The 26,971-nt window shown below is 33.3% G+C and overlaps 1 protein-coding gene across 6 annotated transcripts in view; it reads left to right on the top strand.

Annotated features, from left to right (window-relative positions):
• The window catches only part of STK3 (serine/threonine kinase 3), a 275,174-nt gene that overhangs the window by 2,317 nt on the left and 245,886 nt on the right, over nucleotides 1-26,971 (top strand). For 5 of the 6 annotated variants that reach the window (XM_036232892.1, XM_016157839.2, XM_016157837.2 and 2 more), the window contains exon 2: nucleotides 22,828-22,908. In XM_036232892.1, coding sequence (XP_036088785.1) covers nucleotides 22,828-22,908 — 81 coding nt within the window. Of the gene's footprint in view, nucleotides 1-1,970; nucleotides 2,061-22,827; nucleotides 22,909-26,971 lie in introns of all 6 variants that reach the window. The other variant, XM_036232893.1, reaches the window with a different exon arrangement.

The following is a 26,971-nucleotide window of genomic DNA, read 5'->3' as shown; positions in this document are numbered from 1 at the left end:
CTACAATTTTCTGGTCCCCTTTGCTTATTATTTCTTTTTTTGTTTGTTTGTTTACTTCTTAATCCCTGTAAGAATGCCCACTTGCTTTTCTGTCTTGAGTAGGACTTCCATAGGGTTCAGACATTTTTACATCATCACATATATGTTGCTGATGTTCTAGTCTGTATGGCCATCAGCTGCTGCTAAGTTAATATTTTTGATTTTTTCATGTATATCCACTCTTTCATTATCCCGTATAGTTGGTCACTAGATCCTAACAAATTTTGCATCAAAAAAGTATGTGGATTCATTTTTTTCCCCTGTTTAATTTCCAGTACTACTACCCTATGCCAGGGGTTTATGACCTTCACACTTGATTTACAGTACTGTAGTCCAGTGATTTTAAAAAATTTTAGCAGCAGAAGGGCTCTGGAGTAGGGCAGGGAACCAGAACCTGGTTCCCAGTGCCTTGTCTCCTTTTATTCCCTTTTTGCTGTCCTACAGAACCTCATAATGATCCATATTTGCTTTAGTTCATTCTGCACATGGCTTCTGGTTTATTTTGATTAAATAGCACTTCATTCATGCTACTCCTTTTTTTGGTGACTGGGATCGGTGCACACTTGTCAGTTTTGTACCCAAGGCTCCCATCACTTAATTTCAGCCTTCTGTTACTATTCTCCAAAATCAGTCTTTTCTGAAGTTTTTCTGTTCTTTATTTAGGTTATAGGCTGTGGGTACTCCCAGCTTTGCCTTTGTTCATGCTTTTCCTCTAGAAAAGTGTGTTATTTTTTTTGCTAAGAACTTGTATTTTTTTATTCTTTCCAGGTCTATCTATCCTAAGATAATAAATCTCTATATTCTTAATATGATATCCACTTGACTACATGCCATGTATATTGTTCTTTTTTAATCACAAAATTTTAGACATCCAAAAGATAATGGGGACTAATTTAATACATACTTGTGTATCACTGCCTAGCTTTAGAAATAAAATATTAGGAGTACACTTGAAGCCCCCTAAGTATGTCTGTTCTAAATTGTATCCCCTCCCCATCCCCCAAAAGGCTGTTACTGTCCTGAGTTGGGTATTTGTCATTCTCATATGTGTTTTTATGCTTTTAGCATGTTCATGTATATCTGATATTGTATTAGGTCTGGGTGTTAGGCCTAACTTTGTACTGACTTTGAAATTTGCTTCTTTGGGTATCATTCTTCTCTGGGAACTGGAGATTCCACTGTGCAGCCATATCTAAGAATCGTGACTAGAAGATCTGTAAGTCCCCTCTTTCTCTCTCACATTATGGATTTGGTCTTCCCAACAAGGCTTGTGTTAAACATAGGTAATAGATGTGGTTGCCCATGTCACTGACTAGAGGTATGTACCATAAAGGCTTTTAGATTTCCCGATTTTCTTAACAGGTCTGTCACAGTGGTTTACATAAGTCCTTATTAAAATGAAATTCTTCTGGGAAGGGAAATCTATGAAATGGTTACTAATTATTAGCATTTCGTAGGTCGAGTTTATCAGAATTTTTTTGTACGGAAACCTCTAGCTAAGTAAAAAATGACCACAGAATAGGTAAGTTTTGATAGGTAGAAAGGGAAATGGCCAAAATATGGCTCTTCAAAAGTGGAACATTCATAGAAAAGGAGATGAGTCTCTACGATAGACAGCAATGAGAACTCTGGTTGCTGGAGGGTAAGTAGTTATATACAGTACTTCTCAAAGAGAGAGGATGGAAAGTCATTGCTGGTGAGATATACTTTACCAGAAAGGCCTTGTTCCTCAGTTAGATTATGAGATTAATTGTTCAAAATTAAAAATTTGTCGATCAAGCTATATTTGGAGGAAAATTGGTGTGGAACAGTGAAAAACACTGGGAAGATAATAATAAGAGTAAGTTATTGAAACTTACTTTCAAGCTCGTAAGGAGAGTTCTTTGATTTAAGCAAAGTTGAATTCTGTGGTAAATTTTATTTTCTTATAGTGTGAAAAGGTAGTTTGGAGGAAGTAAAGTTGAAGATTGAAGTCAGAATGTTAATGTTACAAAGTGCATTCACATAAATGAAAAATGAAGGTAAGAAAACAATTATAAGGGAAAGTTTTGCTTTGAATGAATGGATTATCAGCCAGATGATAAATTGTTATGGAATGAAAATGCAAAGGTAAAGGATGAAGATATAGAATGGTAAAGTAGAAAGTACTCATATTTTCTTCAGCACATTGGCATTAGCATCCGTAGCCCTTAGGGCAGAAATTAGGAATGAAGATGGACAGCAGAGAACTCTCAACTCTCAGGAATTGAGTTGAGTGGAAGAAAAGCAGATAAATAGATAGTTGAGTATTAGGAAAACCATGAGACATTGCTATGAGAGAGAGGTGGACTTCATTTTATGTCTGTATCCCTAATTTATGCATCCCTAGAGTGTTAGTGGAATTCTTGTGTGCTTATTACAGGGAGATTCTCTTAAAGTGGGGAGTTGTTTTTGAGAAGTTAAACTCTAAGCACTCTTAAAAAATAAAGTCAGTAGCCTCAGGAGGAGGTCTTGGGAGGAAGCTCCCAACTTTAGAGGGAAGCAAGAGAAAGAGGTGTTCTAAATAGTCTAAGGGGAAAAGAATTGAGTAGACAGGAACATCTCTTTGCATTAATGACTTGGTCCCTAAAACATATGTTCCTTTGGCTTTTCTTGGTTAATTTGGGGTTATACCAACTCCATTAGAGTTGATTTAGGCCCTGTAGATGGAAATAGTCAGTTGACTTGTCCTTCTTAGAGAGAGGAAGTGTGACAAAATCTGGAGCAGTTCCTGGTGAGCCAACTTTAGTTACACATTAAGACAATAGATAAACTCAGTCTTTAGTCAACTCTAGGCAATGATTAATTTATCTACTGTACTTTAAGGGGCTGAAAATTTTGTTAGAAATATAAAGAAAAGGTAAACATCTTTTGCACACATCTAGATTGAAATTTGTTTTCCTGATGTAATTTAAATTCCCATTCCAGGAATGTGTATCATTAAAGCTTTAATAATAAAAACTTTAAATTGAGCACTTCTTGTTTAGATTGTAAGGGGGGGGGGAAGTGCTTAGAATTTAATTTTCCTGGTTTCAAAGAAGTTAGTTGAATTAGAGGTACTGTCACTTCAAGCTATTGTATATTGGCTCTCAAAAAAAAAATATATGTATATTGATGATGAGACCCAGTACAGACCCAAATATATAAAACTAAAACAGAAGCTTTATGAAATGTGCAATATTTTCTGGTATTTTTCTGTTTTATGTGTTCTATTTCAGTGAAAAACTGCTGGTCATGATCCAACAAATTATTTTCTTGACCTGTTAATAGGTTGTGATTGCAGTTTGAAAAAAACATTGTTGTATGTAGTAAAGACAGTCAGGAAACTGATTTCATTTCTAACTCCATCCTGTTATTAAAAGCTTGATGATGGCATTGCCAAAGGAATCCAGAGTGGTGTAATTATAATAACCTGTACATATACTAGAGATATTCTTTAAGAACCTAAAAGGGAAAGAGGTGAAAGGGAAAGAGGAAACTATCATTTAAAAGTTACTATATTTTGAACACTTTACGTATGTCCCAATTAAAGTATGGAAAAATTCAAAATGATTATCTGTAATGTCTGAAAAAGTTTACAAAGGAAAATGTAAAACATAAGGGTTGCTATCAGGCAAGAGCTCATTTGCCTTCTGGTGTAGAATGACCCCATACACTGGAAATACTCAACTATAATTATGATAACCTAAATTTCTGACTCCCTACCAGCTCCACCCTCTATAACTACCAGAGGTCTTCAGAATTTGCTTCGAAAGAGAACATTTATATTGTCTATGGAAACTTAATTTTATTTGTCCCAAGCTTCCTTTTTATTGTAATTTTATTTGAATTTCCTCATATGTTAGGATTATTCTAATTTCAAGAAGCTTTTAGCTTTTAAAACAAAAATTTTATATTTGAAATGTCTTCTTTTGACCGTTTTGTCCACAGGGAGTCTCAAATTGAATAAATGAAAGTAACACATATAAACAGACATGTATGAATAGTAAAAATAAATTCATTGTTTACATGCCTTGAATATTAAGTTGCAGATTACCTTGAACTTCCTAAAAGTACATCAATGGATATGCCTTTAAAAATGATTTTCTAGCAAAATGAGAATTACAGAGAATTGTTACTGTGATAGCAGACATCTTACTAAAGAGGTAAATTGAGTAAATTTTTTCAGATGTAAATTTTTGATGTAAATATTAGTATCTTGATACAGACACACATGCACTTATAAAACTGGGGCAGTTGTTGAGAATGTATAATTCCAAGGATGAGGTAGTTTCTGTATTCAAAACACAGAATATTATTCCTTGTCTGGATTATCTTTTCATTTTTAGGATTTTTGGTTTTCTGAAATCATGAGACCTAGAGTCCTATAATTAGAAAGGAATGCAGGTTAAAATTATTTTTGTAGTTTTGGTGAAGTTTTTTATATTTCAGGAAAACGTAAATGAAAGATCGTGGGCAGCTAATTTCCTTGACTATCTCTCTGTAGCCATTCTTTCTCTCCTGTCTCTTCTGAGTTGCCGCATTCTCCTGTTTCTTTCTAAAAATTGACTTTCTTTACTCACCGATCATTGCTCATAGCAGAAATTTACTGTCAGCCTTGAGTTCATTCATTTTGCTTCTTATTCAGATATTTAGAATTAATAGTTAACTGTCTTTCAAATGTCAATGCTGGGAACACTGTTGAATGAAACATATGAGATCTTTGCCCTCATAGAACATATACTCTAGTTGGAGCTTGAGCTGTGAAAGACAGAAGTTAGTATGTATTGATAGAGAAAAATGGTGGAACCTACTTAGTAGGGCAATTGGAGGAAGCTTCTCTGAAAAGATAATGCTTAAGCTGCAACATGAGGTTAAGAGGTTATCTGTTTGAGTAGCCAGAAAGCATTCCAGGTAGAAGTAAAGGCTATAAGAAGACCTGGAGGTGGGAAAATTTTTAGTGTGTGAGAGGACTTGAAATGAGGCCACTGTGGCTGGGTTGTGGAATGGGAGAAAGTAATTGGAGATGAGGTCAGAGAGATGGGCAGGGATTCAATGATTCAGGTCATGAAAGGAATTTGGATTAAGTCAGAGTACGTTGCATTGTTTTAAGCAGAATTTTAAACAGTTTATGGTTTTACAGGATCATTCTGGTTGCTTTGGGTTGAGTAGATTGTAGAGGGTTAAGATTAAAAGCAGGGAAACAAAGTTAGGAGGCTATTTTAATAGTTCATGGTTAGATGTGGTAGAGTCAGTGGAGATATAGAGAAGTGGACAAATTTAAGTTGTATTTTGGAGTTAGAAATGAAGGACATACCAAGAGACTAGATGTGAGGAATGAGGAAGAAAGAATCAGTTCTAGCTCCTCGGTTTTGGGTTGGAGCAACTTGGGGGATGGGGTAAGATTGGGAGAGGAACGGGTTTGGGTATCTGTAGATTCTTAGAATTCCAAACTTAAGAAGGTGAATCACTTTGGCCCAAAATGTGTTGTTATGTGGTTCCCCCAGAAGAGAAAGCAGGTAGGGAGGAAATGATGGCCACTGACTTCTTTTTTAACCTCTTGTTTTCACTGCATTAGACTAGAGAATGGGAAAAAAAACCAAGCCTTTGTTAGGTCTTGAAATATTCTGGTGTCCTTGTAACCTGCTGTTAGAAGAAAATCTTTTATTGCAAAATACAACATCAGTGAAAAACAAATGTACGTCTTGATAAAGTACTGTAAGGCAGACAGCTTTGTAATCACCAATCAGATAGAACATTGCCATCCTCCCTAGTAGGCCCTCTAAGTGCTCCATCCTAATCACACCCACCTTTCCCCATAAGAAACCATTATCCTGACTTTTATAGTAATAACCTAAATGTGCATTACTAGACACTCTAGGTTAGTCTTGCTGATTAAAGTATCATTTTTAATAAACTTTAAATCTTTAGTTTAGTCCTCCATCCCTTTTCTTGTTGAAGAACTCATCCTATTTCCCACAGCTTCCCACAGCCTCAATTTTGCTGATTGCTCACTTGGAGCAGTTCATCATGTTCCTTTGTCTTCCATATTTCTTGCATATGGGCAGTGGATCCAGAGAATGGATCAGACTGAAGTTGGATCCTTTCGCTATGGGCAAGATCATACTGGTTACTTAGTGGCCAGCTGTCTCTCTTTTTTTGTGTTGTTAGCCACAGTTAATGGTTAGTGCTTATTTCTGTTAATTCATTGGGTGTTGCAAATTGGTGAATTCTAAATACATCATTTTGTTTTCATTTATTAGTTGGATTGTTTTTATAAAACATCTCTTTGGTTACCCAGAGGTATAGTTCATGAAGGAAAGACAGAATAAATGCTTGATTCTTTTCCCTTACTTACCCATTTTCATGATAATGAGTCAGTTTCCTATTTTCTTCCAAAGGGGACCATTTTTTTTTTAATGCCATTATGAACTGATGGACTTAAACATATTTGATGGATTTTAATTTGGAAATACTGTTGCTGAAGCTCAAAGTGTCCTGTCTTTGGTCAGTGGGAGTCTTAGGAGCCAACACAACTCCAGTGATCTTTGCTAGCTGCCTTGCTGTCTCCTGTGATAAGATCGTCAGGGCTCATCTTGTCCATTTCCTGTCCTAGCTCCAGAATCAGCTTTTTCTCCAAGAAGCCCTACTTTGTTTTAGCGAAAAATCCTACTATCTTTTAGTCTTTATTTCAAGGTTCTAACTGGGCACTAATGTTATCTTTAAATAGCATTTTATTCATTCATAGGAGGAAAACTGACTCATTTTTTCAAACTATGGGATATTCTATCAGAAAATGTGATGGCACTTGGAGTTTTGAGTTTCTTTCCCTGAATAATATCACCACATAAATTTGTTTCTAAGTTTGAGTCAGAAATTGGGCATGTATACACAAATTCTGTGGTAGAGACTATTTAGAGGGCTTTTATCTCCATGTTTTCCTTATCTTAACTCTGGTTACCTTTACTATTATCCTAATATAGAGTCTCACTTCTTTCTCACTGCTGAATATTTCAGGTGACCCAGTTTCTCCTTTTCTTAAATGAAAAAGATACAGAAAATAAAAGATTTCAAGACAAATGACACCACTAGATTGGATTTCAGGCCTTATTTTTTAAGGTAGAACTTTTATCCTGCCTTGTCTTGCATACATAAAAATATATCTGTGTACAAAGAAAATTCAAGGGCATCTTCACACTGCTTTATAAATTTAACCCTCACTGACTACAGCATGATAAATTGCAAAATAAAGCAATCCAGATATTAAATACCTTATGTTATGTTAAATACCATATGTTATACCTTTTTACTTTGATATTAGCTCTTCTTGTTAAGTTTTATTGTGGTTTTGAATAAAATGAGGTATTTGTCTCAGTGACATAGTTGGTAATTTACATTTGTCATTTTGTCACATAACTTCAGAAATAGTTTTGTAATTATGGTATTAAAAGACATTAGGTTGCACCTGTAAGTCGATATGTGAATTAGCCTCATTTTTGCAAAAAAATAGCAAGTAACCATTTTCCAATGGTCATATATTCAAATATTTTTAATAATCATTGAAATTTGGATCATAGAGGTTAGAGAGAAATGATTGCTTTGAATAAAATTCATAGTTCATATAATTCTAAGAATTATAATTACAAATTAAGCAGTAGAAGTCAATGAAATTCCTGTGGAAATTAAAAATATAGGTACTAATTAACTCTTGAGAAGAAAGTATTTTTATGAATTTTTTTCTTGTAGATTGAGATTTTCTGTATGCTTGATTCTTTTCTATATTTACATTTCCCCCCTCTTTTTTCTAATAGAAGAGAATTCAAGTACCAGACCAATGATAAGAAGATAGAATTCCCCCCTCCTTTTATACAGACTCTCAGTATTAGACTAGTCAGCTTTGATTAATATTCATGTGATGTAAAAGAGCCTGCCAAATTAGTGATATGGTGAAAATTTTAAATGTATTTAGCACCATTGGGAAGTATAGTATACCATATAAAGGATTTTTCTAATTAAATGAAGTAAACCACTTTATATGTTATACTTCTAAAACATTTAAAAACACTTGTAAAACAACCAGTTTTAATGGAAATCATTCCAAAACAAAGACGCTTGACCCAGTCTTCTGAGACTGATCTTGCTTTCTTAATTACTTAATATTTTTTATGAATATTAGTTCATAGAAACAGTCACAGATACAGTTCATAGAACTGTTCATAGTTTTACTTAATAGAAGCAGTCAAGTGTGCACTTTTAGTGTGTTTGAAGCTTTGTTGCTGACTGTAGTTTTTTTCCCCCTAACCCTAGTCTTTTACTGTTTTCTGTCATTTCTCGTTGCAATATCCTTCTATGAATTGCTGCTTATCTTAGAAATAATTATCTGACCTGACAGTAGCTTTCCTTTTCCCAAAGTACATGCTCTTTGTATCAGTTTTTGCTTACCAGAGGTCTTTTTCTCTTCTGAGCTCATAGTACATCTTGAAATCATCTTTTGACTAAGAAGAACATTATTGTGCAATGAAGGAGAGAAACATTATTTTTTACAAACTTTCTTATGTTTCTAAAATTTAATATGAAAATAAGCAATTTTTTTTTTGCATCAAAAAAGAACAAGATTTTACCCTAAAAAGCCTATAAAATTCCCAAGTTAAAAAAAATTCCCGTCATTTTGGAATACTACTTAGATTTTGAGGACTCATGGTATTACCAAAGCAAATTAGAGTTCCGGAAGGTATTTATACCTGTAGAAATACAGTAACATTGCATTTATAGTTGTTTATTTTTAATTTCTATTAGTGAAGTATTTAGGCTATTTATCTTATAATGGTCAATCTTTATATATATATATATATGTATGTATGTATATATGTATATAAGTTTACCTTTAAATTCTTATAATGATCAGTCTCTTTTTTCTTACTAGATACTGCTGGGATTTTAACATTTTATTTTCATTTCTAAAAAACCAAAACCAAACAGGTAAAAATAGTTTAAAAAGATAAGAATTATTTTTACAAAGCACAAAAATCATGAACTTTTTCTCAGTCTTTTCCCCATAATTTGTTTACAAAGAATCACAGAGAAATACTGAGAAGTTTTTTTATGTGTACTGTTTCTGTGCTTTGAGAAGTCAATCAAAATAGCATTCATCTGTGCAAACAGCCACTGTCTCCACAGCCCCCTATCCCTATTCATGAAAGCCTATTGCAGAAGTCAAGAGTATAGACCTCATTGAATGATACAGATGCTAATATTGTTAGTTTCCTTTCCTTGAAATTACAATTTTATCAACATAGTTACACTTTAAGTTAACGTGTTAATATTTAGGATTATTGCAATTCTAGTATTCTTTTAGGGATGGGAGTGAGGAGTCGTGAGTGTATAGAGACTAAATCCTCATATTTTATCTTCAAAATTTGAAGTGTAAGGGAATAAATGGAGAAAATATATGAGTAAATCTAGTTTTTAAGTGTAGGTGATATTTTTGGCACAGATCCATGCGAGTTTTTCCATATGGCAGGTACATGGGTAGACCTTGGCAAGTTTCATATAGAAGTATCTTCTTTTATTTTTAATCAGTTAAAGATTCTGTTCCTTTTTTTAGTTCTGTTTAGTTGTGTCTTAATTAGTTATTAAGAAGGCGAATGCAGTAACAAGTATTTAAGGCTTGGGAGTGTTACAACATTTAACTTTGTATAGGTTTATTTTATAAGAAATTAAAAGGAATCATATTACTTTCCAGTTGAAGGTAAGTAAAAAAAAATCATAGAAAATAAAAATGAAAGACTGCAAGGATGAAGGAAAGAGAAAAATAGCTGCTTTTCCTTTAGAGCTCTTTGCCAGAAAATAATAATTTTAGAGTACTTTTGGGCAAAGAGCCCAACTTGAAAGGAAATGGTATGATAGAGTTGAAAAACAAGACTTTAATTTTAAAACGTCCATTGTAAGATATCTATTTTCCTAGGTAGATTTCAGCTCATTCTAGTGCCAATAATTAATTAACCCCTCCATAAATTTTATAGTTTTTAAAAAGTAAATAAACTATGAGATCATCAAATTACATCTTTTTTATTATTAAAACTGTAATACTTACTAGTGAAACAAGAGCCAGAGCTTTGGCGTCAGCTAGACCTTGCGCCTGACCTTAGCTCTGCCGTTTACTGCAGTGCGTGGTGGGCAAGTTACTTAACAGTCTCAGTATACTCACTTGTAAAATGGATGTGATAAAAGTACTCACTCTTTGGGTTTTGTCAAGATTAAGTGAAATAGCGATTGTAAAGCATTTGTTTCTAAAGACAGTGTCCAGAGTGTTTAAATAATGTCTTTGGCATTGTCACCGTCTTTTGAAGAAACATGTAACTTTTCAAGGGGATAAAAAGCTGACTCTCATTTGGATACATATGTTCTAGTTGAGTTTAAAAAAAAGAAAATCAGTTTTATTACTTTAGAGCTAAACATCTAAATATTTGTGAAATGGTTGTTCTTTAAAAAGCAAAAGAGAGCAGAAAAGAAATCCTCGAATTTTGTTGGTTTGAGATAAAATGTATGCCCTGTTTTTGAAATAGAAAAGATGTTTGACTTTGTGGATTCAGGATCAGATTCATCATTGTGTAATTTAGAAAATGTTCATTATTTAAGGTTAACTTTGAGGCTTTTTGACAGTTTAATAATGGAATATTTAAGGATTAGAGGATGAAATCTTATGTATTTTGAAGATGTTTGACTTTTCTAACAATATTCAAGATGAAACTGCTAGGGTTGAAGACTGGAACTTGATTTTAAATGAGATATCACATGTAAGATGAAGCATAGTGCTTAATTAGTAATAATAGCAGCATGGCTTTTAATAACAGTTATGACATTAAATAGCTACTATTAGTAGTAACAAAGCTACCAATAGTGTGATCACTAAAATATAGGGAAATATGCCAGAAGAGAAAAAGACCTTGAAAATTACAGCTGAAATGAGGTAGAAGGTCCTTTATGAAGAAGGAATCTCTGTTCTCCCAGACAGAAATTTTTTCTCTTCTGCTGAATTTGCACTCTGGCTAGGTCCTCTTCTCCATGATTAGCTTTCTAAGAGATCTAGAGGATAAATGCTAATTATTTTGACTAGGGAGCTAGAGCTCGTGGTATAGAAAGCCTTCCTTCGTGTCTCCCTTTGAAAGTCCTTGGCCAAAACAATTGAAATAAAAAATGGGCAAAGGACTTGAACAGACATTTCTCCAAAGATATACAAATGGACAATAAGCACATGAAAAGATGTTCAGCATCACTAATCATTAGGGAAATGCCAATCAAAACTGCAGTGAGATACCACACTATGCTTTGGGACGGCTATTAGGAAAACAAAGCAAAACAAAACCCCAGAAAATAACAAGTGTTGTGCAGAATGGTAATAATTGGAACCCTCCTGCACTGCTGGTGGAAATGTAAAAACAGTGTGGTGGTCCTTTAAAAAATTAAATATACAATTACCATGTGACATAGCAATTCCACTTCTAGGTATAAACCAAAAATAATTGAAAGCAGGGACTTGAAGAGTTATTTGTACACCAGAGTTTATTATCAGCATTACTCACAATAGCTAAAAGGTGGCAGCAACCTGAGTGTTCACTGATGGATAAATGGATAAGTAAAATGTGTGTGTGTTTATGTTTGTATACATACACGCACACTGATATATTGTTTGACCTTGAAAAGGAATAAAATTGTGATGTATACTACAACATGGATGAATCTTGAAAACACAAGTGAAAAAAGCCAGACACAAAAGGATCCATATTGTATGATTCCACTCATGTGAGGTACTTACAATAGTCAAGTTCATAGAGACAGAAAATAGAATGGTGGTTACTAGGGGCTGGGGGGAGGGGGGAGTGGGAGATTGTTTAATAAGTAAAGAGTTTTAGTTTGGGAAGATGAAAAGAGGAATCAAAGAGGAAAGAAAGGAAGAGGACTAAATATAGTCCCATCAATTTTCTACTTTAGGTCTTTTGCAACGGGGCTGTTTCTTTTCTGGAGCTAATTTGCATTTTGGTGTTAGCAGACTTTTCAGAAAGAGTCATACCTTCTGACTAGCTTCAGATCTCCAGCCCCCTAAATTTGCACTTTCTTTTCCTCTTCTACTCTTATGTTTTTATGAAATTTTATACAAATGGTTTCATCTTCTTTGTAGAAAAGGTTGAAGTTCTGTGACTGGTAAGGAAGAACTACCTTATGCACTTTCATCTTAATTTCATTTATTGTTCCTGCATAATTTTTGCTTCTGTCACAGAGGGGAATTTCTTCTTTTTCCTCCAACTTTCATCTGACCTTTGAACACATCCCTTCTCATACCTTTTACGACTTTGCTCCAATAATCACATTTTTGTTCCCCTTTTCTAGAATCTTTAAAATCTCTTTTCAAAGCTTCATTTTAGCTCAGCATTTAAACTCAGGCCTTGTCTGTATAATGAAACTGCTTTTAGGTAGCAGATGACCAGTTATTGTTTGGAAAGATCAGAAACCTTTTCCCTGTTCTTATCCCCCTCATGTCTCTTTCTTGAAACTTTCTCTTTCTTTGGCTTTCTGATTTTTCTCTTGCTTCTGTTTCTCTGACCATTTTATATGCTCTTCCCAATTCATAATTGAGAGTGACCTTGCATTTTCTTTCTCCTCTTTTTTTATGTAGTTATTTCCTTGGCGAGTTTATCCACCTTTGTGGCTTCAACTTTGATTAAAATAACCCACAAATACATACTTTTGAGACTTGGAATCTTTGTACTCAGTCTTATTCAATATTTACAATCCACTAAGTAACATTTGACTACTTTGCTGTTTCCTTAAAGGCAATATGTTAAAATGGAATCCTTTCCTTCCATCTAACCTCTATTAATTAGTGATGTCACCGTTTTCCAGTTTGCATTTGGTGTGTGTCTCATCTGCTTGGTTTCCTGTATTAGTTACTCTGTTACTTACGTTTTTTAAGACCACAAGGAAGAGAGGTATGCAGACTATCTTTAGTAATGGAATTTTATTCTGAGGATACTCAGGAAATGTGTGTGGAGTAGTATGGGAAGGTGCTCAGTCAGCTTCTAGTTCCCTCTGAGCTTCAATGTCTTTAATACTGGTTGTGGTATAGGCTCCATTAATAAGAGGGATAGCAGCTTAGAGTCACTTGGAATAATGAATTGAGCTCCAGCGACCTTAGTTATCTTTGTTTACTAGAATTTACACTTTTTTTGAAATTTAAGGTTAATTGGACCATTTTGTAACCATGAAATTTGTAACATCCCCATTTCAGCCCTTGGCTCTGGATCTTGGCTCTAGCCATATGTACTTTATATTGAGATGGTAAAGCTGGTTTCATTTGAAGCAGCATTTGATGAGCCATAACAGTTTATATAGGATGAAAGGTTTTCCCCTTAAAGGGCACTGTGTGACAGGCATTTTGAAGTTCCGTTAGTTCTCCATTAGTTAGCAATTTTGTTTTATCCACCTGTTTATTTATTTATTTATTGAACAAAAGTTTATTAAGCAGTAGTGTGTGAGGTTCTGTGTTAGGTACTTCTGTGTTAGGTACTTATTGCAGATATGAAGCTGGATAAGACGTGATTCATATCTTTATGGAATTCCCATTTCCGGTGATAAACTCTTAACAATAAATAAATAAAGGCATAATGACTCAGTGTGCTAAGTGCTATCTATGGACCATAACTACTAGTGGGATTAGTTCTCTTTGTTTTGGTGGGTAGGTAGGTAGGGATGGTCATAGAGGGGAAGGAGTTATCACTGCAAACTTCACAGAGAAGATTTTTGACTGTATCTTCAAGGAAGTGGTTAACTGACAGGCAAGAAAAGTGTGAAGATCATCTTAAGAGAATGGACATGTAGAGGTAGATATATTTGTACAAATAGCTATACAATATCTGCTTTTTATAGTACAGAGATTATGTGATTTTAAAAAATGTGTTATGTGAAGATTCAGGACCTTTAAGGAATAGTCAGTCCACTGTAGCTAGAGTGTTGGCAGTGGAAATAAGGTGATTGAGAGGATCTTAAACTCTACAGTTAGGATTTTTATCTTGTTTACAGTGAGAAATGATACTTTCAAAATCTCTCTTGAATTTGTTCTTTTCTGTCATTTCCACTGTTAACTTTAAGCCTAGATCTTTATCACTGTACTTCTGGGTCGCAGGAAACAAAACCATCCCCTAGTTTTGCAGTTTTTTTCCTCTCTTCCCTATTATGGAATTTGGTTTATAGGACATTTAGGGAATTGGGATGAAATCTCTGAGAGGAGTATGTTGGTTTATTTTATACAGTTAGCAGTATACCACCATAACCACCATAATGTACTTCATCCACCATAATGAAATTCATCCCTTTGACCCACCCCAAACCATATTTTCCTAAAACATAATTTAAATTGCTATTTACATAGGCCACCTATCATCTCATATAATATGGTATGGTGATTTGGAATTTAAGAAACACAAAACAAGCTAAAAGTTCATCTGTTGAATCTCTTGAGTGCATAGTATAGCGCTGGGAAGAAAAAAGAAACTGCTAAATCCTGTTTTAGGAGCTCATGGTTTTGGGGCTATAATAGTACCTTTCAGAGCAGAGATAACTAATTAATTTGAAGATGAGAACAGAATATCTGCCTTAAAAGATGTGACTTGATGTGTGATACTTGATGTAGTAATTGTTGATATTTGCTAGCTTCCTAGGAGTGAGAGGCTCTATACCATACCTTGGATAGACCTTGATTTAATTGTTTTGCTGTTTATTGCCCAAGTGACTGGAGAAGTCATTTAAATCTTAGTTTCCCTATCTAAAAACTGTAAGTATTTTAGTTACTACCAAAAAAGGGTATAGAGATTTAATGAGAAAATGCTTAAGTACTCAGCATAAGGCCATTAAAAGCCCAAATAAATGTTAACTACATTTATTATTATATTTCATTTAGCTCTTATGTATCTGGTTTACCTATTGCATTAGGAGCTCTTGGTTGTCAGCTATATTCTTAATTTTCTTTTTCTTACCCCAGCAAGATTTAATTTAGTAAGTATATATTGAATAAATATGAATTTTTAGATCTGGTCTTACTATTTTTTGTACCCTTGTTGAAAATTTTTAGAAACAGTAGTTTTTCTACAAATAGTAATTCCTACATGGCTGCAGAATTCACTCATAAGACTAATTAACAGATAACATTTTTACTATTTTTGATTTCCTTGATCAATTTATTAATTCAGTCTATAGAAGCTTTTCTTTTTAGTGTGATTTTATGGAATGCATTTCATGAAGTAATTATTGAGTCGCGTAGAAAAATTTTAATATTGTTATATGAGGTGCAGTTTAAAAAGTTTTCTTCAATTACAGAAAAAAATGAATCTTGTAGAAACCTTATGAAATAAAAGCATAGAGGAGAGCCACCTCCAAAACCATGTTGCCTGGAATTCTTAAGGTATTACGTACAACAAATATTTGAGTTCCTGTTATGTCCCAGGCACAGTTTTTGGTGCTGGAAATATAACAGTGAACAAAACAAAGTCTTGACGGTAAGTGGATGCCAGTGTGGGTATGCTAACATACATATGCAGATACACTCATGCTTAAAAGAAAAAATGAAAATTGTTTAATTCTGTGGACATTATTTTATAACCTGCCCTTTTAGCAATAATATTGTTAACTTGTCTTTTATCTGTGAGTTTTTAACAATATAATCTTTAGTAGCTACTTGATAACTCATTGGATATTCTATAATTAATAATCTGTGTTTGGACATTTAATTTACTTTAGAGTTTATAATAAATTTACAATGAATACATGCTTTTTTCATTTCCAGTCATTTCTAAGAACAGTTGAAGTTCATTTAATTCCTACCATTTAGCCTTTAAAAAACTTTTTTTTATGGTAAAAACTTTAAACATAGTTTTGTAAAGAAGAGAGAATAAACCTCTCTGTATCTGTTACCCAGTTTCAACAATTATGAACTTTTTGACAGTCTTGCATAATTATATTTGCATACATGCACCTCACCTTGGGATTGCCTCTGTGTCTATTTCGAAGTTATCTCAGATATATTATGGCATTCTTAAGTATTTCAGTGTACATCTCTAAAGATAAGAATATTAAACAGTGTCTCAGCATAACACCATTATTTGAGGTATAATTTTAAATGTAACTTATTCTTGAAAGGATAAAATCTTAAGGAGAATTTGTAGAAAACAGACTAGGTTATATAAAAGAGTTCCTCTCCATGTCCTGTATTGAAGACTTAGAAATCTTTGTGTTGGGGTCTTGGAAAAAATATTAACAGAAATTCTTACATTGAACAGGAAACACAGAAGTGAGATAAACAAGCCTGTGGGTAGGGGTAAGGTTAAAGTGAGTATTTAAATGTTGAACTATTTGAGAATTTGAATATAGCTAAAAAGAATAATGTTTAAAAACAATGTAGGAGAAGATGGCTTTTTTTCATTATAGTCTTAGCAACAGCAGTATGTTCTTCCCTTCTTAATGGGATGGAAGGTCAAAAGAAAGGAAAACCAGATGTTATTAGCCACTTATTTATTTTAAAAAGACAATTCTACGGTATATCTGCTTAAGATGTAATAAATCCTACCTGTCTGGTTCCGTGAGAGAGATACCTTGTGGGTGACTTGTTCTCCACAGAATTCCCTAGCACCTGAGAAGAGCGCACATCCTAAAGGCACTCAGAATAATTTTTTTTGGATCTGTGATTAAAAAAATATAGTTTTGATGGAATTCTGAAGTGTTAAAAACCACAATATGTTAAAAACAGATGAAATTATGCTCATTATATTGTATTTGCTAAGGCAAAATATAGAAAAAAATTTTTTTTGGTGTGTATTTTAAATTAGCTTTTTTTCTTATAATTTTTTTTATTAGTTTCAAGTATACAGTACATGAATTAGACATTTATATAGTTTATAAAACAATCCCCCTGATTGCTCTATCTTCCCTGTGGCTCTACACATAGCCATTATCTTACTGCTGTCTGCATTCCCTTTTAATTATGAGGTTTTTTAAGCGGTAAGGGTTTTAAAAGCAAACAATGTAAAAATTATTTAAAATTACATTGTAACTGAAATGATCAGTTTTCATTTAAAACACCAGAAAAGGTAAGAGGAAATAAAGTCAGAATGACATAAAACATAAATCATTTATCAAAATAAATCATGTGTTTTTACTTGACAACCCTATAAGTCATTTTCTGTTGACTGCTTTTTTTTTTCCCTATTAATTTACTTCTTTTTTATTGATTGGTTTCGTGAGTATGGGTCACACTTTCCCATTTGTTTTCATATTTCGGAATATTTTTGTTTGTTTAAAACTGAGCAGTTAATACATTGTAGAAACTCTGGTTTCTCCCCCTTCTCCCTCTCATTTTTTTTTTTTTTTTTTGACTTTCCTGTGGCATTTATCTCTCTGAAGTGTTTGGCTGCTGAATGCCTCTACTGAGTTGTTTTATTTTTATATTCTATTAGAGATTTTTGGGGATAGGCTCTGTGTCTGATAGCTTACTGGTCAGCCAATAACTTGGGCAGAGATTATCCTCAAACGCCTTAAGCCCACATGAGCCCACTCTCTGCCGTTATGTCTGTGTGCAGGTTGGGGAGCACATTCGAAACTATAGTTTTCAAGTCTCTCTTGGCTTTTTTTTTTTTCACTGAGTTTTTTTGTTGGTTCTCCTCTGCTCGTGTGTATAGTTTCTCTGCTCATGAGTATAGTTTCCCCGTCAGCCACCGATATGAGGAGAGCTCATCTCACTTTCTGTGGTTGTCATTTTCAGAATCTCCCTGTTAAATTTCTGGCTGGTTTATTACTTATCCAGGCTTTCCTGTCACAGCTGTGGGTTTGACAATTGTCTTATTATTGGGTTCACCATTTTTAGCTGACAAAGCTGCCAGATTTTAAATTCATGTCCCAAATTGAGCCCATCTTTTCTGGCAGCAAAGTTGCTATTTTTCATAGTCAACCTTGTCCTGGTAAAACTACAGTTTTTCTCTACCAATGGAATTGGGGGATGGGTGATGGTAGCAGCCCTAGGTTGGAATGCCACGGAGTCCTGCCATTATTACCCAAAGCCAGGGCAGGGTATCAAGAATAAACGTCGTTCCTCATTACGTTGGTTGCTTTTGTGTCAATTTCTTGAGGCAGGAAATGGTTGATTTTGACAATGTTCAGTGTGTGGAAAATTTACCAGCCTCTTCATACCATCATAGTCAGAAGTGTGTGTGTGTGTGTGTGTGGGGTGGGGAGTGTCTCCTGATAATGGCTTAATTAAATCTACAATCTTGCTATTTTTTTCTATATGTCACAATCTGTTCTTTGACCTCTCCCCCACCTTTTTGGGTCAATTAAGTAATTTTTATTCCATTTTATCTTCACTGTGTTTTCTGTTGTTAGTTATTCTTCTAAGGTTTACAATATGAATCTTTAACTTGTCAAAAATCTTTCTTCAAATAACTTTATTACCACTTCACATGTCACGTAAGAGTTCACTTCCATTTTTTGCCTCCCTTCCTTTGTGCTCTTTTGTCCTATGTTTTACTTGTACATCTGTTATTAACCTCACATTAGGTCATTTTTCTTGTTTAAACAATGAATTATGTTTTTAATAAAAAATGGGAAAATTTTTCTGTTTCAAGATTTTTTTAATTGTAAAAAAACATGACATTAAATTTATCATAGCAATTTTTAAGTTCTCTAGTGTTAAGTATATTCACATTGTTTTGCAGAAGATATCTAGAACTTTTTCACCTTGCAGTACTGCCACTGAACACTCATTCCTCCTCTTCCTCCCCCCAGCCCTTGGCAACCACCTTTCCACTTTTTGTTTTTATGACTTTGACTATGTACATACTTTGTATGAATGGAATCATACAACATTTGTTCTTTTGCGATTGGCTTATTTTGTTTAACATAATGTCCTCCAGGTTCATCCATGTTGTAGCATAGGACAGGATTGCCCTTTTTTTTTTTTTAAAGCTGCATAATGTTCTGTTCTATGTATATACCATATTTTGGTTATCTTTCATCTGGATATTTGGATTGCTTCCACCTATTGCCTCTTTTGAATAATGCTTTGATGAACATAGGTATGCATATATATCTTAGGCTGCTTTGAATTCTTTTGCATCTATACCCAGGAATGGGATTGCTAGATCATATAATAATTCTATTTTTAATTTTTGAGGGATCTCCATATTTTCTATAATGGCTATACCATTTTACATTTTCATCAACAATGCACAAGAGTTCCAATTTTTCCTCATCTTCATCAATGCTGGTTGTTTTTTGTTCTTTTTAATGGTGGCCCTCCTAATGGTTTGAGGTGTTATTTTATTGTAGCTTTGATGTGCATTCCCCTAATAACTAGTGATGTTGAGCATTTTTTCACATGCTTATGAGACATTTGTATTTCTTCTTTTGAGAATTGTCTATTTAAGTCCTTTGTCCATTTTTTAATTGGGTATGTTGTTGAGTTGTAAAAGTTCCCTATTCTGGATATTATCTCCTTATCAGCTATATGATTTGCAGATATTTTCTCCCATTCTGTAGATTGCCTTTCACTTTGTTGATTGTTTCCTTTAATGCTTAGAAGTTTTTAAGTTTGGTGTCGTTGCATGTGTCTATTTTTGCTTTCGTTGTCCGTGCTTTTGGTGTCATTTCTAAGAAATCATTTTAAAATCCAATACCCTGAAGCTTTTCCTTCTGTAAGTTTTTATAGCTCTAGGTCTTATGTTGAGGTGTGTAATCTATTTTGAGTTAATTTTTGTTTGGTGTAAAGTAAGGGTCCAGCTTTATTGTTGTGCATATAAATATCTAATTTTGTCAGCACCGTTTGTTGAAGACTGTTCTTTTTCCATAGCATAGTCTTGGCACCCATGTTAATTATCATTTGGTCACGTATGCAAGGGATTAGGTTTATTTCAGGGCTCTCTGTTCTCTTTCTTTGGCCTATGTATTTGTCTTTGTACCAGTACCACAATGTCTAGATTTCTGTTGTATGTTTTGAAATCAGTAATTGTGAGACCTCTAATTTTGTTCTTTTTTTTCAAGATTGACTTTGCTCTTTGGGGTTCCTTGAGATTTCATATGAATTTGAGGATTTTTTTTTCATTTCTGCAAAAAAATAGTAATTGGGATGTTAATAGAGATTGCATCGAGTATAGATTGCTTTGGGTAAATAGACATTTAGTCAATATTATGTCTCCAAGTAATCCGTGAGCATAGGATAGCTTTCCATTTATTTATATCTTATTTGGTTTGTTTCTTAGAAATGTTTTGTAATTATAGTGTGTACGTCTTTCAAGTCCTTGGTTAAATTTATTCCTATGCACCTTATCCTTTTTTATGCTATAATAAATGGAATTGTTTTCTTAATTTCATTTTAGTATTGGTTATCGTTGATGTATAGAAGTGCAACTAATTTGTATGTGGACTTTGTATCCTGCAACTTTGCTGAAATTTATTAGTTGTAACAATGGGTTTTTTTTCCCTGGGGTACAATCTTTAGAGTTTTTACATATAATATGTCATCTGTGAATAGCAATAATTTTACTTTTCTAATTCTGTGCTGCCTTTTATTTGTTTCTTGTCTAATTGCTCTGTCTTGGACTTCTAGTACTGTGTCGAACAGTAGTGGCAAGAATGGGTATCCTTGCCTTGTTCCTGATCTTAGAGGAAAAGCTTTTAACCTTTTACCATTGAGCACATTGTTAGATTTTCATTATGTTGAGGTAGTTTCTTTCTATTTCTAGTTTGTTGACCGTTTATTATCATGAAAAGATGGTGAATTTTGTCAAATACTTTTTCTGCATCAATTGAGATGATCATGTTGTTTTTGTCCTTTATTTTGTTAATGATTGATTTTCATATGTCGAACCATTCTTACATTTCAGGTGTAAATTACGCTTGGTCATCGTTATAATCCGTTTAATGCACTATTGAATTTGGTTTGCTAGTATTTTGTTGAGGATTTTTGCATCAATATTTGTTAGGGATATTGGTCTATAGTTTTCTTTTCATGTGTCTTTGTGTGGTTTTGGTTATCAGAGTAATGCTGGCCTCATAAAATGAATTTGGAGATGTTTACTTCTCTTCAATTCTTTGGAAGAGTTTGAGGAGTACTGGTGTTAATTCCACCTTTAAATGTTTGGTAGAATTCTCCAGCAAAGCTATTTAGTCCTTAGCTTTTCTTTGTTGAGAGGTTTTTGGTTACTCTTTCAATCTCCTTACTAGTTTTAGGTTTGTTTAGATTTTTTATTTCTTCATGATTCAGTCTTGGTAGGTTGTTTGTTTCTGAGAATTATCCATTTCTTTTAGGTCATCTGATTTGTTGATGTATATAGTTGTTCACAATATTCCTTATAATAGTTTTTATTTGTTAAATCAGTTTTAATGTCCCTTCTTTCATTTCTGATTTTAGTTATTTGAGTATTCTCTCCTGCTTTTTTTTTTTCCCCCTTAGTCTAGCTAAGGGTTTGTCTATTCTATTGGTTTTCTCAAAAAACCAACTCTTGTTTTCTGTTTGGGCTGCTGTAACAAAGTATCACAGACTGGATAGCTTATAAACAACAGAAATTTATTTCTCATAGTTCTGAAAACTAGGAAATCCAAGATCAGGGTGCCAGGATGGTCACGTTCATGTGAAAGCCCTCCTCCTGGTTCACGGCTGGCACCTTCTTGCTGTGTCCCTAATGGTAGAAGAGGCTTTGGGCATATCTGAAGCCACTTTTATACTGCACTGATCCTATTTATGAGGGCTTCACCTTCATGACTTAAGCACCTCCCAGAGGTCTACCTCCTAATACTATCATTTTTGGGGATTTGGATTTTGACCTATATGTTTTGAGGGGACACAAAGATTCAGACTATAGCAGTTCTGTTGATTTTTATTTCTATTGTTTTTCTATTCTCTTTTATGTATCTCTGTTTATTATTTAGTATTTATTTTTTAGTATTTAGTATTTATTATTTCTTTCCTCTGCTAGCTTTGGGTTTAGTTTGTTTTTCTAGTCTCTTGAAGTGTAGTTAGGTTGTTGCTTTCTTTTTAGGTGTGAGAGCTTACACTGCTATAGACTTCCCTCTTATCACTGCTTTTTTCTGCATCCCTAGGTTTCGATATGTTATGTTTTCATTTTTATTTGTCTCCAGATTTTTTTTCATTACCTTATGATTTCGTTTTTGACCTACTGGTTGTTTAAGAGTATATTGTTTAATTTCTACATATTTGTGCTTTTCTTTTTCTTTCTGCTATTGATTTTTAGTTTTATTCCATATGGTGGGAGAAGATATTTTGTATGATTTCATCTGAAAATTTTAAGACTACTTTTTGTGGCCTAACATGCAGTATCTTTTGGAGAATGTTTATGTGCACTTGAGAAGAATGTGTATTCTGCTGTTGTTGAGTGGGGGAAAAGGTTTTTGCGTATATACCTGTATTTCTACTAGCCATTCTTTATTTTGCATAGATATGTTTCCTTTTGGTATCAATTTCCTTTAGCTTGGAGAACTGTTTTTAACTATTTAGTGAATTCTCTCATCTTTTTTTGTTTGCTAAATTTTTATTCTTTATTTTCGAGGATCTGTCTATTGGATATAAAATTTTAGATTAATTTTTGTTTTCCTTCAGCACTTTAAAGGTGTCTCATTGTTTTTGGCTTTCTTAGTGTCTGACAAGAGACTATGTTTTTATATTTATTCTTTAAAATAAAGTCAAAAATTTTAACGGTATTAAGTAAAATATTTTTCTTTTTTTTTTCTCATCAGTAAGTTAAAAAAGCTTAGTGAAGACAGTTTGACTAAGCAGCCTGAAGAAGTGTTTGATGTGTTAGAGAAACTTGGAGAAGGGTAAGTACAAAATATATGAAAGTTGCATTTAGATAATGACAGAATAATGATAAAGATATTATGTAATATTAATATTTTACTAGAGTATTTTTGCTTGACTTGAATAGTAGTTGTATAGTCGGAATGTACCTCAACATAATAAAGGCCATATGTGATAAGCCCACAGTTAATGTTATGTGAATGGTGAAAGCCTGAAAGCTCTTCCTCTAAGATCAGGTACAAGACATGGATGCCCACTCTTGCCACTTTTATTCAACCTGGTATTGGAAGTCCTAGCCAGAGCAGTGAGTCAAGAAAAAGAAAAAGCATTCAAATCAGAAAGGAAGACGTGAAACTGTCTCTATTTGAAGATGACATGATAATTAATATATCTAGAAAACCCAATAAATAGAGTTCACCTAAAAACTGTTAGAATAATAAATTCAGTAAAGTCACAGGATATAAATCAATATACAAAAATTAGTTGTTTCTAAACACAAATAACAAACTATCAGAGAAATTAAGAAAATCTCATTTACAGTTGGACCCAAAAGAATAAAATATCTAAGAGTAAATTTCACCAAAATGCTGAAAGATCTGTACACTGATAAGACATTGATGAAATAATTTGAAGAAGACTCAAATAAATGGGAAGATATTTTGTGTTCATGGTGTGGGAGAATTGATATGCTAAAATATCCATACTACCCAAAGCAGTCTACAGATTTCAGTGCAATCTGTATCAATATTCTAATGACATTTTTCACAGAAATAGAAAAAAGCACTCCTATAATTGAAGTAGAACCACAGAAGACCCTGAAGAGCCAAAGCAATCTTGAGAAAAAAGAACAAAGTTGGAGGCATCTTGCTCCCTGATTTCAAACTATATTATAAACCTCCAGTAATGAAAAAAACAGACATGTAGATATGCATGGAACAGAATAGAGAGCCAATAAATAAAACTATGAATATGTGGTCAATTAATTTATTATAGAGAAGCTAGGACTATACAATGGGGAAATGATAATTCCTTAAAAAAATAGTGTTTGGAAAACTGGTAGCCACATGGAAAAGAATGAAACTGGACCCCCGTCTTATACCATACACAAAAATAAACTCAAAATAAAGACTAAGACCTGAAACCATAACACTCCTGGAAGAAAACAGAGGGTAAGCTTTTTGACATCATTCTTAGCAATGATATTTTGGATTTGACATCCAAAAGGAAAGACAAGAGCAAAAAGAAACAAGTGGGACTACATCAAAGTAAAAACCTACTTCACAGCAAAGAAAACCATTAATAAAATGAAAGGGCAGCCTGTGGAATGGGAGAAAATATTTGTAAATCATGTATCTGAGAAGGGGTTAATATCTAAAATATATAAAACACTTATAACTTAATGGGAGCAAACCATACATTTCAACTAAAAAATGGGTAAGGGAACTGAATAGACATTTTTCCAAAGAAGACATACAAAACAGCCAAAAGGTACATGAAAACATGCTTAATATCACTGATCATCAGGGAAATGCAAATAAAACCACAATGAGATATCACCTCATACCTGATAGAATAACTGTTATCAAAAAGACAAGAGTTAAGTGTTGGTGAGAATGTGGAGATAAGGGAACTGTCGTGCACTGTTGGTGGGAATAGAAATTGGTGTGGCCACTATAGAGAACAGTATGAAGGTTCATCAAATAATTTAAAGTAGAACTGCCATATGATCCAGTAATCCCACGTGTGTGTGTGAGTGCGTGTGTGTGTGTGTTGGAAATGAAATTTCTATCTCAGAGGTACCTGGAGCTCCACATTCATTGCACCATTATTTACAATTGCTAAGACATAAAAACAATCTAAGTGTCCGTTGATGGTTGAATGGGTAAAGAAAATGTTATATATGTACACAATGGACTATTATTCAGCTATAAGATATAAGGAAATCTTGCCAATTGTGATAACATGGATGGAACTAGAAGGCATTAAGATAAGTGAATAAGTCTGACAGAGAAAGACAAATACTGAAAGATTTCTTATATTTCTAATCTAAAAACTGAACTCATAGGAATAGACAAATTGATGGTTTTCAGAGATGGGTAATGGGGTTTGGAGGAAATGGGTGAAAGTGGGTAAAAGGTACAAACTACCAGGTATAAGATAAATAAGTTTCAGGCATGTAATGTACAGCATGGTGATTATAGGTAACAATACTCTATTGTGTATTTTAAAGTGATTAATAGAGTAGATTTTAAAAGTTTTCATCACAAGAAAAAATATTTTTTAACTCAGTGAGATGATAGATGTTAACTAATCTTATTGAGGTAATCATTTCACAATATATACATATATCAAATCATTATATTGTATACCTTAAACCAATGCAGTGTTATATGTCAATTATAGATGAATAGAAGTGGAAAGGAGTGAAAAGAATAGTAATAATATTTAAAATTAGTATATTCTGTAGCAATCAATACAGCTTTTGTAAAGACTAGATTGTGCTAGATCTGGTAATAGTGTTTTTCAGAGTAGTAGGATGTGTATATATAAGAGGAAAGCAAGAAGTATGTTGTAAGGTGATTCCCAAAAAGTTTGGTAGTTCATTCTGTATGACATTCCTATTAATAAGCTTGAAAGATTTTGTCTTTGTTAGTCAAGTGAACATAAGGCATCTTTCAGGATCTTGGAACTCATATTACATGAGGAAAAATGAGTAATAGTTGTAAATAGAGTGTCTTAGGAAAATAGGCTGTATTGGCAGAGGAGTAGTTGATGAGATTTTAAAATAATGGCAGAGAAATGTGTCATTTTGAGCACAGTGGGACATTTAATGAAATGGCAAAATGTAAGAGAACTTCCAAAATAGCAAAAGGCAAGAAACAAAACAGCTTAAGTCAACAAGAACAAGGAAAAGGAAATAGAGAAAACAAAAATGTAAAATAAGCTAAATGTATGCCGGAAGGAATAAAATGAAATATATTTTTCACTAAATGTCTATTCTCCCATTGAAAGTCAGACTTTTAGGGTGAATTAAGATGCAAAACCTAACTCTATGCTGTTTATAAGAGGCTCATGTACTGCAGAGGATAGAAATGTAGGGATATTTTGTATTAGAGGTATCGGATAAGAAAGAGATAATCATACAAATGACTAAACAAGTGAAATTTTAAAAAAGCAGTATTTATGTCAGGTAAATTAGTTAAAGTTAAAAGATCTCAAGTGACTAAAGAGGGGTTAATATTCAAGAACAAAGAGGAACATTACGTGTTGATATAAAAGACAATCTATAATGAAACATGTGCGTCAGCCACAATGACAGTTAAATTTGTGAAGGAAAGCTATTCAAAATGTCAGGGGAATCTAATAAAAGTGTATTCATATGAGAAGTTTCAATGTATCTCTTTCAAAATTGGACAGAATAATAGAAAAAAGAAAAGACATAGGAGGATTAAATATAATCAATAAACTTGATTATATATAAATATATAAAGTATACATCTATTACTGATGTAGTGATATATATGTATATATGTTCTTGATATATATGTATATATGTTTTTGGTATGTTCATAGACCATTGATTAAACTAACAAAGTCTGAAAAAAGATTTCACAGTCCACATTTCTAATTATAGTCTAAAATTCAAAGTAAATAGTTACAAAATGATAAAACCCACACTTATTGGAAATTAGGAAATATTAGATAAGGTAACCAATGGATCGAAGAGGAAATCACAAAGTATCTAGAAAATAATGAAAAGGAAAACAAATTATATCAATATCTATGGAATCCAGCACAGCCATAATTAGGGGAAAATATTTAGTTTTAAATTCCTTCATTACCTGAAGAACCCCCCCCCACCCCCCCAAATTAAAAACCTTAGTACTTATTAAGAACCTAGGAGGAGGGTTAAAAAAAAATGGTGTAGATAATAGAGGCTCTGGTCATCCTTCTGGTGACCAAATCAAAGTTATGAAAGAAACAAGGAGCAAACAGCAAGGGAAATCACCTGGAATCTAGATGAACAAGCCATACAACTAGAAAGAGAACTAAGAAATCACCCTACAATGGCAGAAGATAGGA

The sequence above is a fragment of the Rousettus aegyptiacus genome, unplaced genomic scaffold, assembly GCF_014176215.1.
Source record: "Rousettus aegyptiacus isolate mRouAeg1 unplaced genomic scaffold, mRouAeg1.p scaffold_m13_p_15, whole genome shotgun sequence".
In the NCBI taxonomy this organism is placed as follows: domain Eukaryota; kingdom Metazoa; phylum Chordata; class Mammalia; order Chiroptera; family Pteropodidae; genus Rousettus; species Rousettus aegyptiacus.
Note: the sequence above shows the minus strand (reverse complement) of the source record. Positions and strands in the feature narration are given on the sequence as shown.